Source organism: Sceloporus occidentalis, unplaced genomic scaffold (assembly GCF_023333645.1).
Source record: "Sceloporus occidentalis isolate IW3139 unplaced genomic scaffold, rSceOcc1.0.p SCAF_6, whole genome shotgun sequence".
Taxonomy (NCBI): Eukaryota; Metazoa; Chordata; class Lepidosauria; order Squamata; family Phrynosomatidae; genus Sceloporus; species Sceloporus occidentalis.
The window spans coordinates 117750441-117769662 of record NW_028316986.1 but is presented as its reverse complement, the minus strand read 5'-3'; the positions used below and the strand labels follow the sequence as shown (position 1 = coordinate 117769662).

General features: G+C 42.6%; 1 protein-coding gene across 2 annotated transcripts in view; it reads right to left on the bottom strand.

The window, feature by feature from the left end:
• The window catches only part of MDN1 (midasin AAA ATPase 1), a 173294-nt gene that overhangs the window by 53804 nt on the left and 100268 nt on the right, over positions 1–19222 (bottom strand). For both annotated transcript variants that reach the window (XM_089530729.1, XM_089530730.1), the window contains exons 59-65: positions 18576–18746; positions 17043–17257; positions 15718–16105; positions 13408–13517; positions 12253–12952; positions 8211–8372; positions 1141–1414 (exon numbers count right to left, since the gene is read on the bottom strand). In XM_089530729.1, coding sequence (XP_089386855.1) covers positions 1141–1414; positions 8211–8372; positions 12253–12952; positions 13408–13517; positions 15718–16105; positions 17043–17257; positions 18576–18746 — 2020 coding nt within the window. The remainder of the gene's footprint in view (positions 1–1140; positions 1415–8210; positions 8373–12252; positions 12953–13407; positions 13518–15717; positions 16106–17042; positions 17258–18575; positions 18747–19222) is intronic.

Genomic DNA, 19222 nt, shown 5'->3' with positions numbered 1-19222 from the left:
GCATTCAACTGACCTAGGTCAAAGCAATAAAAAACTTTTTCTTAAAGAGCTCAGGATCAACCCAGCATGCCTTTCTGTTTATACAAACTTGATAGTAAACCAACAAGTTCAGATTGAAGAATTTAAAACCTTTCACCTGGGTACTTTTTCAAAGAGTAGTTATCCAGAAGCTCTTCATTTTGTTTTGCTTCACTTTATTATATTGCTAGCATTATTTAGGCTCTTCTCCATAAAATAAATGTCTTCCTTTCCCAATCAAATTGGAGATCTGGAGGATATTTGCTTATGTTCCAGCTGACCCACTCACTCAGTGAGGTCTCTTCTCACCCTACTGTATTTAGTATTTTTCTACACATTCAACAAATTGCAACCCAAACTACACTGTTCCATCACTTAAGCAAAGAAAATGGCACTCTTTCCATTATAAAGGTTCTTCGAGGAATTAGTATCAAGAAAAAAAGGCACCAGGAAACATTTCAAACACAATAAATTAGGATTATGAATACAAACAACAATGTCTTGAAAGATGCAATGTTCAAGGCATACTAAAGAGACACACAGATTGAAGAGAATGTCTTTCTCAGAAATAGCCAAGGCTAAATACTTTCTTAGAACATTTAACTGTAGAGATACAGGACACTTAAAACTCAAATGCAAAATGAGGGCTCTTGGGAATGTCTCTAAAGTTCCTCAATAAGAAGAATGGTAACAAAGTAGCTGTGCAGATAAATATGCTTGAAGGCACGTTGTTTCAAGCTACATGATGTGGTGGAATGGCAAATCTTTTCCCAATGAACTAGGGACCAGAGCCAAAATATTACTGTACGTATTATTTCCTTTCGCTGGTAGTCAAGGATGTTTCTGTTTAAGCAGGCTTTGAATGTGTACGTAGGGGTGGCTTTTTCTGGGGATGTTTTATATTATCGTTTAAACTTTTTAAATGATTTTAATGTGTTTTATGAAAAGGTTTTGATTGCTTTTCAATTTTATTTTAAATGGCTTTAGGTTTTCTTTTGTACTATTTGTGGAAGACACTTTAAGTCCCCCATTTTGGGAGAAAGGTGGCATATAAATAAAATAATGAAGATATACAGGGCACAAGACCACACTGTACTTGAAAATACAAGAAGAAAGTCTTACCGATCAAAGGATAGTAGTGAGCCAACAGTGACACACCAGTCTGGTAACAGGAAAGAAATGCACTCAAATAATGCTTTGTCTGATGGGAGGGCAGGTTTCGATGGTACCACAAAGATCGTGCAAAGTGAAGGCAAAGTTGTTGATGAATTGTCATTACTGTTTTCACTGAGTTATGAGAAAGGAGAGGCTTTTCAGTGGCTTCTTCATTTTTAAAACCATCTTCCATTTCCATTTTCCCATCAAGGCTTGCCTCAGGTGTAATATCTTCAAAATCCTGAATCACATACATATATAAAATAACTTTCATAAGTCAACTTACAGCATGGTGCTTGAAGATCAAAAGCAAAGCTTGTGCATTTTAAAGATTACCTATGTATAGAATGAGATCTGCCAATAGCACCACATGATCTGTAACTACATGGGGAGGAAGTTGTTTGTACCCACAGATCATTACAATTACAATACCATACAAGGGTTCTTAGCAATTTTCTTACACTGTGGCAAATTAGTAAACAGATTACTGCCTCATAACATCAAAGAGTAGGCACTGACTAGAGCTTCATTAAATAGAAGAATGACGACTGTAATAGAATTGCTGGATTACTTATACACAGTATCAAAGGATTTACAAAAAAACTGATATTGATAACTAAATGCAAGGCAAAGTCAAAGACTTTCATGGCCGGCATCCATAGTTTTTTGTGGGTTTTTCGGGCTATGTAGCCATGTGCTAGCAGAGTTTCTTTCTGATGTTTCGCCAGCATCTGTGGCTGGAATTCTTTGAAGATGCCAGCCACATATGCTGGTGAAACGTCAGAAAGAAACTCTGCTAGAACATGGCCACATAGCCCCAAAAAACCCACAAAAAACTATAAATGCAAGGCCCCTAAACTTGCATGAAAGTTTGGATAAATATGGTGATATTTGCTGCCCCGTTCACTGAACATCTAAGACCTTTTCACACACTTGACAATAGAAAATGTTATCACTATGGTCAAAATCAAACTGCCAGTCCCAACTAGAGCAGACACACTGAATCAATGAAAACTCGGTATAACAAGACTAATCAGTAGCATGTAAGGACAGGGTGCTTACTTATAACTGTAGTTCTTCAAGTGGTCATCTGTGAATCCACACAAATGGGTTATTCTGCATCTGCACAGCAATTTCAGATCCTTCTGGAATCACTAGGGAAGACTTTTTGGTGGTTGCTCCACCCACCCTTTATATAGGCTTGGTGTCTTCCCGCCCTTCTTCAGTTCAAAAAGTCTGCCAAACAGCAGACCTGGGAAGAAAGTGCAGAACACAACAGAAGGGAGGATAGGTGGGTTTTGTGTGGATTCGAAGATGACCACTCAAAGAACTACAGTTATAAGTAAGCAACCTGTCCTTTTTCTTCGTGGTCTCTGTGAAGCACACAAATGGGTTAGACCAGGGGTAGGCAATCTTTTTGAGCCGGGGGCCGGGTTGCTGTCCCTCAGACAACTGGGGGGCTGAAGCCAAAAAATAAATAATTAAATAATTTTTTAAAAAAATTAAATATATAAATAAACCAGGACAAATGTAGGACAAAATTTTCAAATGGAAGACACTTTTTTTAAAAAAAATGGAGGACATGCGAAAAAATTTGCTGATTTTTTAAAAAATGTTAATATAAATGCATGTTTCTGAGGCTTCTATAGACAATTGCCCCCCAAAGGCCCTGGTGGCAGGACTGGGCTGGGGCCGGTCCCAAGGCCTCGCCGGGCCGCATCCGGCCCGCGGGCCACAGGTTGCCTACCCCTGGGTTAGACTGACAAGCTGATCAATCCCAGGAGGAGGGAGTGGCCTGGCAATAAAAAGATTTTAACCAGGAAAGACAGTGTGAGTGTAAATTATTAACAGCGTCAACTAAAACAGCTTTGCCAAAAGCTGCTTCACATTGGTGTCAAGCCTGTAGTGCTTGATAAAGGTCAGAGGTTGGGACCAAACCGCAGCCTTACAAATGTCCTCCAATGAGATTCCGGACAGGAAGGCAGAGGATGTAGCTACCACCCTGGTGGAATGAGCTCAAATTCAAGCAAGGGGAGTCTTCCCAACCAGTTCATAAGAAAGATGGATAGTGGAGGTCAACCGTTTAGAAAAACGTTGTGCTCTGACTGGGAGTCCCAGTTTGGGAGTTGAATAACAGACAAAGAGTCTGAGAGAATGCTGAGAGGATGAAGTCCTGTTGAGGTAGTAAGCCAGAGCCCGCCTGACATCGAGGGAATGGAGTCTGTGTCGGTTGTTGGGGCCAGCGTCAGGAGAACGATGTCTTGGTTGAGATGAAACATAGAAACTATCTTAGGCAGAAAAGAAATGTTCGGTCGAAGGACGACCTTGTCTTTGAAGAATTTCAAGTAAGGAGAGTCAGCACGGAAAGCACAGATTTCACTGGCTCGGCGTGCTGATGTCAGGGCAACCAAAAATGCCGTCTTCCAGGTGAGGAGCCTGAGGTCATAGGAAGCAAGAGGTTCAAAAGGAGAGGCAAATAAGGCTGCCAAGACGGTTTGGAGGTCCAAAGACAGGGCTGGGGCCACAGAAGGTGGTTTCAAGTTGGCGAGGCCTTTGAAAAACTTTTTTGCCAGAGGGTCAATAAAGAAGGACGGGTGGCCTGAAAACTGGTAGTGGGCACAGATGGCGGTGAGATAGCATCTCAGGGAGGAGATGCAGAGGTCAGAGTCCGACAGAGAATTGAGGAAGTCCAGAACAATAGGAATAGTGACTTTCTTGGTTAAGAAAGCCAAAAATTTAGCCCATTTGAGAGCGTAAGGATGCTGAGTGGATGGACCGGGACCGAGAAGTCGGTCAGGGCAGAATCCTCCATGCCACAAGACAGAGCATGTCGACGTCGGGGTGCCGAACTCGACCGTTGTGGAAGGTCAGGACAGAGAGGCAGGGGTTGGAACCAGTTGTTGGCGAGGTGAAGAAGCAGAGCAAGCCATGGTTGCCTTGACCACCAAGGGGTGACAAGGATGGCATCCTAGCGGTCCGTCCGGAGTTTGGCAATCACCCGGTGATAAGTGGAAAAGAAGGGAAGGTGTAGAAGCTTTTGCCAGACCAGCGGAAGAGGAAGGTGTCACCTCGGGACTGAACGGATGGGATCCTGGAGCAGAACTGGCTGCACTGGAATTTGAGGTGGGAGGCAAAAAGGTTGATGTCCAGTGTTCCCCACAGGGAAAAAAGGTGCTGGACAATGTGAGGGTTGAGCTGCCATTTGTGAAAAGAGTCCGGAACCCTGCTCAGCTCGTCTGTAAGCTCGTTCTCTTCCCCTGGAAAATGGATGGCTTCTAAGGTGATGTTTTTAGGAATGCACCAGTTTCAGATCTTCAATGTGAGGTCGAGAAGCATGGTAGATCTGGTACCACCCTGTTTGTTGATGTAATAAATCACTGTTGTGTTGTCGGTAAGGAGGAGGACCACCTGGTTCTGAAGTGCAGGTTCGAAGGACTTCAACACCTTCTGTACCGCCAGCATTCCCAGCACATTGATGTGGAGTTGGCGCTCTTTGGATGACCACCTTCCATGGACTGAGAGGTCGTTGCAGTGGGCTCTCCAGACAGTGTTGGAGGGTCTATGGTGAGCATCACTTGGGGCTGTAACGGAACAAAAGGCATGCCTCCGCAGACATTGTGAAGGTTGAGCCACCATCGGAGGGAGTGGGCGACCGGTCTCGGGATGGTGATCCACTTCTGAAGGTGGTTGAAGGCCGGGCTGAAAACAGACAAAAGCCAAGACTGGAAGGGCCGCATGTGAAGTTGGGCCCAAGGGGTGACACTCTGATGCATCTGGAGGCGAGGCAACATTAGATGGAGGACCTCAGGTTGATGAACCTGTTGTAAGGAAGGTAGGCTGTCGAGGTCGTGGAATCAAACATGGCGCTTATAAAGTGGACGTGCTGAGTTGGGCAAAGTGTGGATTTGTCCATGTTGACCATCAGTCCCAAAGCATGGAGAAGCTTGAGGGCAAATCTGATGTTGGCCCGGAGCATGTCCTTGGTTGAGGCCACAAATAACCAATCGTTGAGGTATGGGAAGACAATGATCTTTTGTTGGCGGAGGTATGCTGCCACGACCGCCATGCACTTTGTGAAAACTCTAGGCATTGTGGAAATTCTGAAGGGTAGAACACGGTATCGAAAGCAATCGGGACCAACCGGCAAGTTATCTGGCGGCGCAGTCAGCCAAGTGTCTGGCAGACGAGATTTGTTGTGAGGCTAAAGAGTGAGCCTCAATATGGAGGACCATCGCCACACGTTTATTGTCCTCAGGAAGGTCATCATAAAGGGGCAGGGCCCTTTCCCAAAGAAGTTGTTGATATACTGCCATAGAGGCAGCATAATTTTGGATCTTAAGGTCTAAGACCGCAGAGACATATGACTTGTGTGCCATGGCATCGAGTTTGCGGCCTTCTTTATCATTGGGATAAGTTGCCACTTTGGGGGTGAAACCAAGGTGAGATGCCTCAACATTTGCCGAATTGGGTCAAGGATGTTCAAAAAGCCAAGCCAAGACTTGTCTGAGGGGGTGATTCTGTAGAAGATGTCCAACTTCTTAGAAGAAGGCTGAAATAAAGACAAAGAAGCCCAAGAACGCTTCACGATGTTGGTCATAGATGGGAGGAACAGGATGGAGGATAGAGTGGGAAGCTTACCATGTACTCTCTCATCTATGGGGTTGAGGGCCTCTGGGTCCATATGGTTTTTACCCATTTGGACCACTTGTTCAACGAACAAAAAAATATAATCCGAAGTCTCTGGGACTGAGAGATCCCGAGACTGGTGAATTCGGTTGTAGCCCAATTCTGAGTAGTCGGCGGACTCTGATGAGGCCAAAGGGGTCATTGGATGAGTTGTCGTGAAAGTCTGGGCAGGGACAACTCTCGGTAGCGAGGGCTGTTGTCGGGTTGGGAGAGAGATGGATGATAACAAAGGCTGAGCTAGGGTGATGTGTGAAACCACCGAAGAGAGACGTGACCGGGATGGACTGGCCGAGACCGAGGCTGCTGCAGAGGGTAGCCGGGGTTCGTTGATCTGAAGAGGCGGTTGAAAACGCCCCTCACGGCCCTCTGAGGGGTCATGGGGCAAGAAAAAGGTGCCCGTAGCCTCATCAAACATTAGGTCCCGTCTGGAGGGCTCACGGAAACCAGAAGAGAGGTCATGGTCGGCGGTAGACAAGGTTGGAGGCCGCAGAAAGTTGGTTGGCTGGCACCACATGGGTGTGGGGAAAGCCTTCCCCTTCGTCATTGGAAAGTTGGTAGGGTTCTGGTAGGACCTGGAGATTGTCGGTAGGGGACTGAGGGACGCCTCGCGGAGACAGAAGAGCCTGAGTTGCCTGAGCACACGGTACCGAGCCAGACGATCAGTATCGGAGTCTGGGGTCGAAGGGGATTCATTTCCCGTATGTGAAGCCTCCTTGTCCTTTTCTTTAGAGCACTTGTGTTTCTTTTTGTCTGATTTGGAAGAGTCCAAGGATTTCTTTCGTTTCAGAGATGACGGCTGGCTAACCGCATCCTGGTTGGTCTCCTTCCATTTTTCTGGGATTGGTGACCCAGGGACAGGAGACAAGGGTTTGCTCTCAGCAGCATTAACTTTGGCAGGGATGCCAGAAGCAAAAGAGGAGGGTTTGTCCTTGGCAGTAGGAGCCTTGGCAGGGACCCTAGAATCAGAGGGAGGGTTAAGGATCTGTGCATATAAGCATAAATTGCAGTCGCATCTCCCTGTTCTTTCTGGCTTGTGGGGTGAAAGCCATACAATGAGGGCAAGTCGAAGTGATGTGGCTCTGGCCCAGGCAAACAAGGCACAAAGAGTGTCTGTCGTGGCTGGGAATTTTTCCTCCACATTGCGTGCACTTTTTGAAAGAGTGTGAAGACATCGTGGAAATTAGCCAGAGGAGTAGACAGAAGAATGGTCAAACAATCACAGTCCAAAACAAGCCGAATCACTATCCAAAGAGAGAAGTCAGAGCCAAAAATGTCAAAATCGAAAGTGAAAGGAAGGAGTGAATTCCAAGCAAGGTTCCTATGCTGCTCACGCGGCAGACAAAAGGAACTGAAGAAGGGCAAAAAGACACTGAGCCTATATAGAGGGTGGGCGGAGCTACCGCCAAAAAAGTTTTTCCTAGTGATTCCAGAAGGATCCGAAATTGCTGTGCAGGCACAGAATAACCCACTTGTGTGCTTTGCAGAGACCACAAAGAAGAAGCAGTGTAGAAGCTATGGCTAAAGCCAGCTCCCTGCCATGTATCAGTCATACAACAATATTACATTTTATAAGCATTTACATTTCTGAAACTACAATCTGTTGCATCTGCATTTGTACACTTTGTAGACACTTGCTATCACCTTGTAAACTGCACATGTGCAAAGACTTTTTGAAGAAAGTTTAGAAATATGAACCCAAACATTCACTAGCTGAATTCAGCAAGATCACAAAACTGCTTAAAGTCTTGCTGCATTCCAGTTTAATCTACTTTTCAGCAATCAAGGTCATTATATTTTATTTTGGATACATAATGTGTTGTCGAAGGCTTTCACAGCTGGCATCCATAGTTTTTTGTGGGTTTTTCAGGCTATGTGGCCATGTTCTGGAAGAATTTATCCCTGACATTTCGCCTGCACCTGTGGCTAGCATCTTCAGAGGGTGGTGGTATGGAAGTGTGTGGAGTATATCAAAACCAAGACTCAGCATATGCAAATGCAAACCACCCATGATCAGGGGGTTTCACCGCAGGCAATGGATTGCTAATTAAATAGACACGCATATCCTCCCACCCTAAGGCCTTGTCATTCAACAACAGACCAACACACAGATTAACATGTAAATCACTTCCTCCCAACCAAGGGACACACATATATATATTCCACATACTTCCATGTCACTGCCCTCTGAAGATACCAGCCAGATGCACGCAAAAAGTCAGGGATAAATTCTTCCAGAACACAGCCAAATAGCCCAAAAACCCCACAAAAAAACCATAATGTGTTCTCTGCACCCAACCATGCTGAAGAATTCATCCCATGCATAGTTTTAATTTAAAGCAGTAGTTGCCCACCTTCTCATGAAGAGGGAATGTTTTCCTGAACTCTTTCTCTTCTTCCTCCTCTTCAGTAAGCCCACTTCCATGACTCTTATTCCTGTACCTATAAAGACTGTTCTTTTTTTCCTCCTCTTCCTGGGCCCGATGCTCTTGTTCATCCCATTCATTTACAATTACCTAGGAAATAAAAGGCACTACGTGAACTGAAAAAACCCAACAGGTACATATATACGAATTCCATATATGTCTTGCATAAGCCACACAGTGGAATGAGTCCATTCCTATTCTGAGGTCTACTCAGCAATTGTCTGCACAGAGGCAGCTGTGTGCAATAGATCTTTTGGCAGCTCTGGAGCCTCCTTTCAATGACAGACTGGCTGGAGGATCCTGGAAACTGCAGTCTGAAAAAAAATCTGCTCCAGACAAAAGAAGAGGAATTGCCCTTTATGTAAAGACCTTTCTCTTGCCAAAATGTATGTTTACAAAGATAAGTAGGGTTGAAATCACAACAGAAGGAAAGTCTTTGCTTGTGATGACTTGCATTTCTTAATGTAGTTTATTTGTATTTCTTTCAAGAAAGTTACTTGCTTTATGTAATGGTAGATTGGGAACCTATCACGAAGGTCCGTTCTTGCCAAGGAGAAGAAGCCATTCAGGAATGGATCAACCTCTTTTTCCATCAGGCAAGGCAAGGGATGACACCCTAGAAGATAGAAACTAAGGCAAGAACCCCAGAAGTCTGGTGTTTGTCTCAGATGCAAATACAGTTGACCTTCCACATTTGCGGCTTTGACTTTTGGAGCTTTGGTTATTTGAGGTTTTGATTAATATGTTCTCTCTAGGAATCTCTAAGTCCTCCAGCGTAATTCTACTGGAAGTTGACCATAGAGTTCTGCTGGAAAACCTAGAAGAAACACGTCTATAGGCATTTGTAGGTCCTCCAGCATAATAAATAAATAATTTACTTCTATCCCGCCTCTCCAATAGGATCAAGGCGGCATACAACAATAATAAAATTCATACAATATAAAAATAAATCCCAATATCCCCTCCCTCCTTAAATAAACAACATAATAATTCCTACATAACAACAATAAAATACCATTTAAATCATTAAAACAACCAGAAACAAGAAGACGGGCATATTGGGGTATTCAGTAGGACAGTCCATATCAGCGGGGTGAGCAAGTGAATTATTCAGGGAAGGCCTGTCAGAAAAGATCCGTCTTGACAGCCTGCTTAAAGCTGTCAAGATTAGTATTATATCGGATCTCTTCCGATAGGCCATTCCATAATTTACATAATTCTATGATCAACTTCTGGCCGATGCTGACCATAGAGCTACACTGGAAATTCCTGGAGAGGCATTAGCTTTTTTTTTTTAAAAAAAAATCCCCATAATAAACAAGGTTAAACAGAAATATTTGAGTTTTCATACATGTCAGCTTTCATCCAAGTTATATACAATGAATATCTTAATTGTTTAAATAAAGCAATTTCTCTTTTTTCCCTACTTTTATGACTTCCTAAAGTTCCACTATTAAGAGGAACAAAGTTTATTTTGTGCTTTATTGCTTCTTTCTAAAAGAGATGTTTTCTCTATTTCTTCAGTATCTCTCGCTTTCTTAAATTTATTTAGGCTTTTGAGACTATTTAATTTGGTGTTATTATCTATTAACCATTATTCCTTCAAAGAGTAGTATTTCTACAGTAATTTATTAGGTCTCCCATTATCGTTCTACTTTTTCTGAGGCTTTTTTTTTAATTGTGTTAGGTTTATCCATTTTAATAATTTCCAAAAGATCCATCTTCCACTCCTCTTAGGTAAAAAAAATAGTTTTTTAAAATTTGTGTTTTCTTTTCACATTCATGGGGGTCCTCCACCCCTAACCCCAGTGAATGTGGAGGGACCATTGTAGATTCAACTGAGGTGGACTGAACTGGGGTTGAATCTATGGAAGACTTCTATATCCAAACGCTGCTCTCCTGGATCAAGTCTGCCTCTTAGTTCAGATTCCCGTGTTTGTACTGAGCTGTGATGTAGTGGGTGTTCTTATCCACCCAAAAAGGGTGAAGGCATGCATCCCTATAAATATACTTGGAGTGACATTCCCCCCTTCTTGTCAGGTAAGCTTTTGCTACCTGGTTGTCCATCTGGACAAGCACATAGGAATCTGCAATGACATGCTGGAAGCGATGTAGTGCCACTCTGATTGCACAGAGTTGAAGTCAGTTAATGCTGTGACCTTGTTTGGTGAGATTCCATATCCCCTGAGGTGAGGGCCCCTGACAATGAGCCCACTAACCTGAAAGACTGATATCTGTTTTGATGATTGTCTGATGAGGACAAGAGATGGCTTGCTAAGTAAGATGGTTTTGTCCCGCAATGTTGAGGCCACAGACTGGTTGAAGTGGTACCCATTGGTCTGATGTGGAATGCTGTCAGGTCAGTAGGAACCTGGATAACCTTCTTTCTATCAACTGATGTTGTCGGTCAAAGGTTGGCCTTTGCATCCTGTATGGCTTCACAAAGAAAATCGAGATCTATCCCATGCTTATCTGAAGAGGCAAAAATCCTCCAGAAGATTTTGGTGGTTGCTCTGTCTCCTTCTTTGGGGTGGAAGGCATAGTTGGCTTCTTGTTTTTAGTTTCCACAAAAATATCCTTTCAGGCACTCTCCCCACACAGGAGAGACCCCTCACAGGCTACTGCAGCTAGATTTCCTCTGGAATGCCAATCTGCATTCCAGTGCCTAAGCCAAATGGATCTACATGCCACTGTGGAGGTCATGATACCAGAAGCTGAAAACATGATAGAGTCTCTTGTGGCATCGGCCAGAAAAGCAGTACAATCAGACCTCCACTTTTGCAGAGGTTAGGGGCACAAGACCCCCTGTGAAAGCAGCAAAACTATGAATAAGTGGGAGACCATGCATGCCCCTCCCCCTTCCCAACAGTGTTTTTAGCTGACCCAAGAGAAAAAGCCTGGGAGGGAGGAGGGGGGACAAAAGTGAATAATTGAATCTGCGAATGTTGAAGCTGCCAAAGTGGAGGGCCAACTGTATTTAAATAAATTAACAGATACATTAAAACAAAAAATATACAGTAAAACATTACCTCTTTCATTTACTAAACTATCACCTTTTGTTTGTCAAATGCATCCAAATAACCCTGTAACTCAAGGCTTCTCACTGTCTGGAGCCCTGCATCTGCACCCCATGCAAAACTTGAGATGTAAGCTCCATACATGGGCGCATCATACGCGGGTTTCTGTTTATGAGAAAGCTGCATCGCCATTCAATGAATGGTGCACGCACCGCCGTGAGCACGAGCTCCATTATATTGAATGGGGCTCAAGCTTACATGGGATTTGCCTTAAGCGGGGTGGGTGGGTGTCTGGAACGGATTCCCCATGTAAGGCAAAGCTCCACTGTATAATGTTCTCCAAATTTGGGAGAAGCAAAATTTGGGGATTTAAAGAAACTTGCATATTTAGAGAAGGAAAAGATTCTCTCCATCAAAAGGGAAAAGGTAGTAATCTTGCCAAAAGGATTCCAAAAGCATAACTAAGCCCTATATGGCTTGGGTCCACATTGTACCTCTCTACATGAGATTGCCCAAGTTTTAAGATCTTCAGGGGAAGGTTTTTGCTCAGTTTCACCACCAACACAGGCACATTTGGTGAGGACCCAGGAAAGAGCCTTCTTAGTGGATGTTCCAGATTGTAGAAGTTCCTTCTATGGGTAGTTTGGTTGGCCCCTCCTCTCATTTCACAAGCAAGCAGCAGGCTAAGATCAGACAGCCCTTTGGTTAAAAATCTATGTAACAGAAAGGGTTTGTGGTGGGACTGGGTTTTTTAAATCATGATCAGTTTTTTTATATTGTTTTAATATTGTTTTTAATTGTAATGTTATTTAATTCTTTTAAAACTTTTGCATAAATAATGTTTTAACTTATCTTGTTTTTGAATGTTGTAGGCAGTCTTGGGTCCTGCATAAAGAGAGAGGCAGGATATAAAGTGAATGAATGAATGGACTTTTAATGTTAGGAAACCATACCTGACATAAATGTCTTAAAAGCTGCAGAGATTTACGGTCTAGTTCTCCCTTGCACAGCACATGACAGCGGAGGCACAATAAAGCGTTCACTAGCAGCTGCTCCTGGGTAAGGCACATCCTCTGCTCTTTGTCAGATTCATCTGTGGAGTATTTCAGGGATAATGACTTAAGGCCTTGAAGGACATCCAGAGAGTTCAGAGAGCACAAAGCATCTGCCTGGGAAAGGTAAGTAGGAAAGGTATTCCCAATGGAAGGGAATGACAGCAGTGAAGCAGCAAGGGTGCTGAGCTTAGCTGGATTGACCAAACTGCTGAATGTCATCCTGTGAACTTCAGATGCCACAAGTCTAGCACCATGCTGCATCTGCAAAATAGCAGCTTGCAGAGGAATAACCACATCAGGGAAAGCAGCATAGTCCTCTGCCAAACGTTTCCTGAATTGATGGTGTGACTGCTGCCAAGCTACTTCCTCATTCAGCACATTTTGCACCATTAGGAGAGACGGAGGCTTATCCATGTAGAGAAATTGCAAAAGGCGAGTCATGAGATCCTGGACTTTTGAAATCTGAGCAATGCTGCTGGCATACTGATGAACTTCCTGATACAAAAACTCATATGAAGGAACCTGGGGTCTGAAGGCTTGCTTTTGACGAAGGTTGGCGATTTGATCCTTTAACTTCTGGATTCTTTGGCATAACAACCTAAGAGAGGATAATCTTAGAGGTCAGGTTGTCAACTGTGGCTTAAAAGGTGCTACTAAAAACACCATTAAAGGAAAACTTATGATCCATTAAAATGAAAACTAGACATCGCTCTTCTAATTTATGGGGGTAGGATGAAGGTGGGACTCTGGGAGTAAGAACGTAAGCAACTCACTATAGTTCTCTAAGAAATAATTTATTAAGTTTGTTTCCAAACCATCCATAAACTGGACAAGGATGAAAAGAGCCATTAGTTGCAAACTTGTTCTCACACAAACATTCCCCCCCCCCTCATTATTTCATCATTCAGATGGCAAACTGAGAATGAGAGCAGAAAAGAACCCTGCTGCCAAGTGTAAATGCCCAAGGACAGGATCTGAACTCATGACCCAACGGACTACTCTGGTCTCACTCCTTCAAATCTGGAAACAAAAAGGTGAACACTACAAAGTTACCTAATGTGAGGATGACTGTGGTTGCTGATGGTTTCATCTTCAAGATCTTTCCCTGTGTGCAACTCAGTTGACAGATTGAGAGTCTTCCATTCACATTCTAGATGGTGTAACTAAAAGCATAAGACAAAATGATTCAACAATGAACTGCCATTATCCCAATGGACAAAAAACTTGTTTTGGTGTACTCAAATTCAATAAGTAATTCCAGTTCTGGCAAGTCTTGAGCAAAACAGTAAGGCTATCTAGTCATGACAAGGCAAAAAGTTACTTTTTTTGCTATAACTCTCAGACCACTCCAGCCAATATAGCCACTGGCTAGGCTGGCTGGGGAATTCTGAGAGCTGTAATCCTAATACAGGTAGCATCTCTTCCACATTCTGTGGAGTAATTGCATATCACTTACTCCTAGATGAGGGGGAAAAACAACAGAAAGATGATGCCATCACACCCTCTCTGTTAGCCTCCCAAAGGTCCCTGTTTGGGAGGGGGGAGCTTTTCGGTTACCATAGCTTTGTTCTATTTGCATATTTGTTTACGAGGGGGTGCTGAGAAGTTCTTGGCCCAACCCACTTCACAAAATCTGAACATAATTTTGTCACTGTGACTTGAAAGAGTGTTCTTTTATATTGTAAACTGCCAATCTGCAGGATCAAAGCTTTAATTTCTGGTTTCCCCCCATATCTCTGATAGAACCAGGTCAATGAAAGTGTGGAATTTTCAAGTACTGAACTCTGGGTGTCATGAAGTTCCTGTTTCTTCAGAAGAAAACTCAAAAAGAAATGTATGAGGTAAACACTGAATGACGAGTTCCCAACATACTCAACTGTGAAGAGTGGTAGGCCAACATTCAGCATGGAGATTGTGAGACCACTCATGCAGCAAGGTCTGGGAAGCCTTCAGCAGTATCAATTCCTGAAATTGTTGACCATATTCATGACCTAATTTTGGCAGATTAGCAAATCTCAGCCAAAATAATTGCTGGAAAACTGGAGATACCCCAGGAGTATCCTGGATTTATAATTCATAAGCACTTGCCTATGCAGAAACTAAGCCAAGTGGTGCTGATATGTTTGAATGCTGACCAGGAACAAAATCAAGAGGATACCTTTAAGTTGATTTGCAGCATTTTGAGTGATCTAATTTTTTGGAACAACTAAACACTTTTGATGAAACATAGGCCCCATACAGACAGGCTAAAATAAAGGCTGCTTTGGGTCACTTTGGAGGTATGCTGTTTAAAGGATGCATGCGTACTAAGTCCGGAAGCCGTGCCAAAGCCACGATCCAGTCCTAAGGATTGGAGCGCAGATTTGGCGCAGCTTCCGGACTGTTAGGACACATGCATCATTTAAAACGCATACCTCCAAAGTGACCTGAAGCAGCTTTATTTTGACCTGTCTGTATGGGGCCATAAGTACACCACTATGATCTGGAGACCAAACAATAGTCCTTGCTGTGGTGGTATTCAGGTTTTCTATAGCCAAAGAAACTGAAGACTCAAAAGTCAGCAGGACTGGTCACAGCCACAATTTCTTGAGAAAAGGAAGATATTCTGATGACTGTCTTCAGAAGGGCCCAACTGTTAATGCAGAATACTACTCTAACATGCTACGTCAATTAAATAAGGTGTTGAAGGAAAGATGGCAAGAGAATCTGTAGAAATGTGTTCTCTTTTTGCAAGACAATGCACCTGCTCACAGGGCTGGCAAAATAGTGGAAGTTTTGAAAGATTTTGGATTTGAGTGTATAGGCCATCAACCCTACTCATCAAATTTTGCTCCACCTGACTATTTCCTGTTTCCAAACCTTAAAAAGGGATTGAAAGGAAGAAATTTTTTGAACGATTCACAGATGACAGCAGCAGTAAAAGAGTATTTCGGTAACCAGACATCAGAATTTTTTTTTGAAGAAAGGATATGTCAAGTGTGTCGAACTTTGGAGTGGATATGTAGAATAGCATGTAAGTTTCATGGCTCTAGGTCATTCCCTTTTGTTCAGGCCAAGAACTTTTCAGCACCCCCTTATATATCTTTATTCCTGCAACAGGATTCCATTTTAACAGCCAACATGTAAGATCCTGCTAAAAGATTACAAAGCCTTATTAGATTAGATTAGGTTTATTTTGCATGTGGAACAGCGACTTTTTCTTTCTTTCCACATGACAAAGTTGAATGCTACCCTATCACATACTGGTTGAAACTCACTTGCTGCTGCAAGTTTAACAACTTCTGATACTCTGAAATGTCAGTATTTTGCATAAATACTATTAACTTCAGGGCAAGACAATACACAAAAGTGTCACCCACTCACCTCTTCATCTGCGTACTTAAGTTTGAATTCTCTTTTTGCTGCAGGATCAAATTGAGTTTGTGGAAGCCACACGTGAATTTGCAGAAGGCCTAGGTTTACCCAAAAACTGCCTCGTCGAGCTGTTTCAGACAAGTTCTGAGCTCCCCCTTCCTTCTCAAAGAACTGCTGCAAACAAGTCATCCAAAGACAGAGAAGCTGTTCAGGCAAGATGTCCCGGGTAGCAGCATCCCTGAGTACTTTGCAAATGTACTGAAAAGCCACTGGGTCCTTGGAGGAAAACTTATCACAGTTTTGGAAATATTCTTCTTGCAGTTCTGTTGGAATCAGGTCTTTAAGAGCTACAAGTAGTCTATGTAACATCACATGTTGGAACTTGGAATCTGTTAACCTGAACAAAGAAAAAAAAACCAGGGACATTTAATTAAATAAACAATACGGCACTTCACTGTAACAGCACTATTATTCCACTTTTACTGCTATGGCCTCCTCCTCTGGAATTTGCAGTTCAGAGTTGAGCATTTAGCTTTCTCAACCAGAGAGTTCTTAGGCCTCACTAATCTACAAACCCAGAGTGCCATAGGAGGAAGTCACAGAAGTAAAAGTGGAATAACAGTGCTACAGGAATGTAGTATGGTCTTGACACAGGGATCAGTAACTGGAGGGATCTCACAGCCAAATCTAGCTGTGTTAGGAATGTCACCCAGCAGTGTAGAGTGAGTTGTGGCCATTTCAAGAGGCCAAAATTACCTTGGAGAACCTGGGCATGAAGGACCTCATCCTTAAATGTTCTTCTCTAAGTACTATGCTTATGTATAAGTTAACCTATTGTATAAATTGAGGGCAGGTTTTAGAGCCAAAATTATGGCTCTAATTTTGATATAACACGCGGATAACCAAGAGTAAAACCTCAGGGGTTTGTAACAAAGGATGGAAAGGAAAAAGCAAAGCAAAACGAGGTCAAAGGACATCGCCACTTCCCCACCCAGGCATTCAGAAATGTCAGAAGCAATGCTGTAATGGAGTGTGTAGAGGGGATCGGTGCTTCTTTCAGGTTCTCCTGAGACAGACTATGCTCTTACCTTTCACTACTCGATTCAGAGGAGGGGATGATTCCTTTTTGTATAAGAGTTAAAGTGCAACACTTACACTGACCTGCTGATAAGTTCACCTAGGTTTTTAGGTTGCTTTTTTTTTTTTTTACTAAAATTTCCAGAATATACATGAGCATATTCTTTAAGGCTAGCTGTTCAGTCTAACTATTAAGAAATCTTTTTTTAAAAATGGCTTCAGCAGACAGGTATGTAAAAGCAGTCCCTGTTTCGTACCTGTACTCAGCCAGAGAGGAAAAGGCTAGGTTTGTCCAGAGAACTGTGCTCACTTCTTGCAGCTGCTGTGCTCTCTCCAGCCACTCTCCCAGTGTCACATTGGAGGCTGACAGAACAGGAAGGCCTGTCACATCCCACTGGATCCACTTGCTGCTGCTAGTTAGAATTTCAGAGAGGCACTTGGAGAAAACTGCTCGACTCAAAATACCCACACCCTAAATTGACAAAGATCAAAATGTACATTTAAATCACTGATAAGCATCTTCGACATTTAATTTTTTTAAATAATGATGAGCCACTGACCTTAAGAAGCTGAGAAATTTCAGAGAACATGGGCATACACATGTGGCCTACAGATACCCATTTTGTGGTCTACAAAGCTCCCAGCGGCACAAGAACAGCTCACAACCGCTGAAAAATGTGGCACCTTTGCTTTCCAATGCCCCCTCCCCATCCAGTACCAGACAAGTTTGAATGTTTCAGCTGCCACACCACTCTGGATCAAGGCTGAAGTGCTGGTAGAGCTCCCAAGGAGAAGGGGCTGTGGCAGTGAAAAATGTCCCCCACCTCCTCTACAGTTGCCCTCTTCTGCCTTGTAGGAACCACATGACACTAATTCTAAAAAAGGATTTGGGTCCTGGATGGTTAAAGTAGTTTAGTAGTTTATTCTTCCATGTTTTGGAAATACTGTTCACAGTCTAGATTCTAAATCAGGGCTTCCTAACCTGGGGTGCCCGCATTCCCAGGGGGTGCAACAAAGATACTTATGTTAATTCAGTTTTCTTATGTCAGTCAAGGGCAGTGGTCATCTGGGTGGCTTTTGGCACTAAATGCCTGTCTTTATCCATTTTATCTTCTGTTTTGTGTTTTTCCTTATTATTTTTATTTACCTCTCCTTTCCTATCCACTTATTTATATTGCCTACAGCCTAATCTTTTGGAGAAGAGGCTGCCTCTATCTGGTTAGAAGAACAGGTAAAATAAAACTGAGGAGGTGAGATGAGTCCCAACAGAATTTAACAGAAAAGAATATGGACCCTTGCCTTGTGGTTGGCACATGGGGTAGAACCTAGTGAAGGTGGATTGATCACCCCTGACATCCCAAGAATCTAATCACCTGAATCCACAGCCAGACCTGTAGATCGTGGTCAGGAAAAAAGTTACATGTTTTCACAAAATCATGAGAAATAGGAGCAAAAAGTAATTGAATTTTATGTTCACAATTAGGATTGATTTTACTGTTCACAATTTTCTCTGAATAAATTAGAATCTAATTGCTCAATTTTGATTTACATTTTATGCACTATGTTAAAGGGTTATTTTTTAAGTTGTTCACCCACAGTATTTGTTAACTTGTAGTATTGTATGTGGTTCAATACAACTGAAATTGGACTTCTTCATCTTCAAATGTTATATTACTTTTTCAGGGGGTGCAAACATTAATCAAACATTTCCTAGGGGTGTGGGGCAAAGAAAAGGTTGGGAACCACTCTTCTAGATCATACTCTTAAAATGCAACATTTCCTACACAAACCTTAACAGAACTGTCCATGAAGGAGTTTGGCATCTTGTCATCCTCCTCCTTCCGTAGTGGCTGCCAAGACAGCCAATGCTCTGGGTCCATAGTTACAGTACTGTTCCAGAATGCTACTAAAGCAGCTCTCACCAGTTCTGACCACAAGAGAGAAATTTCATTTGCAGAGACCTAAAGAACAAAGCAAAAGTGTGGAAAACCCAAGGGTTCTTAGAATTATTTATTTTAAAAAATAAAAGATGCCCTTATAAAATGCTTCCTTTGTTTCTTAGGGGATTGCTATATCATCTTTAGGCAGCTGTCAAAGCTCAATTCAAACATGAAAAGACATTTTTCAGACCAATGGAGCAAACGTGGACAGGAATGCAAAAGAAAAAGGCTCTCTTTACCTTCTTTCATGATGAGTTACTGCAACATTATTTGGATAAGGAGTAAATGGGGAGTAAATTCCATCAGATGCGATGGAAATAACATTATCACATTTAAGGCATACTTGCTTACTTAGAATTCTTATTATTCTTATTCTTAATTCATTTACATTATGCCTTTATCCCAGCACTGGGACTCAAGACAGCTTACCAACTATTCAGTGTACGCAGTGTATTGAGTCTATGTGGTAGGAAACTGTGACCCTTCGGGTTTTGGTT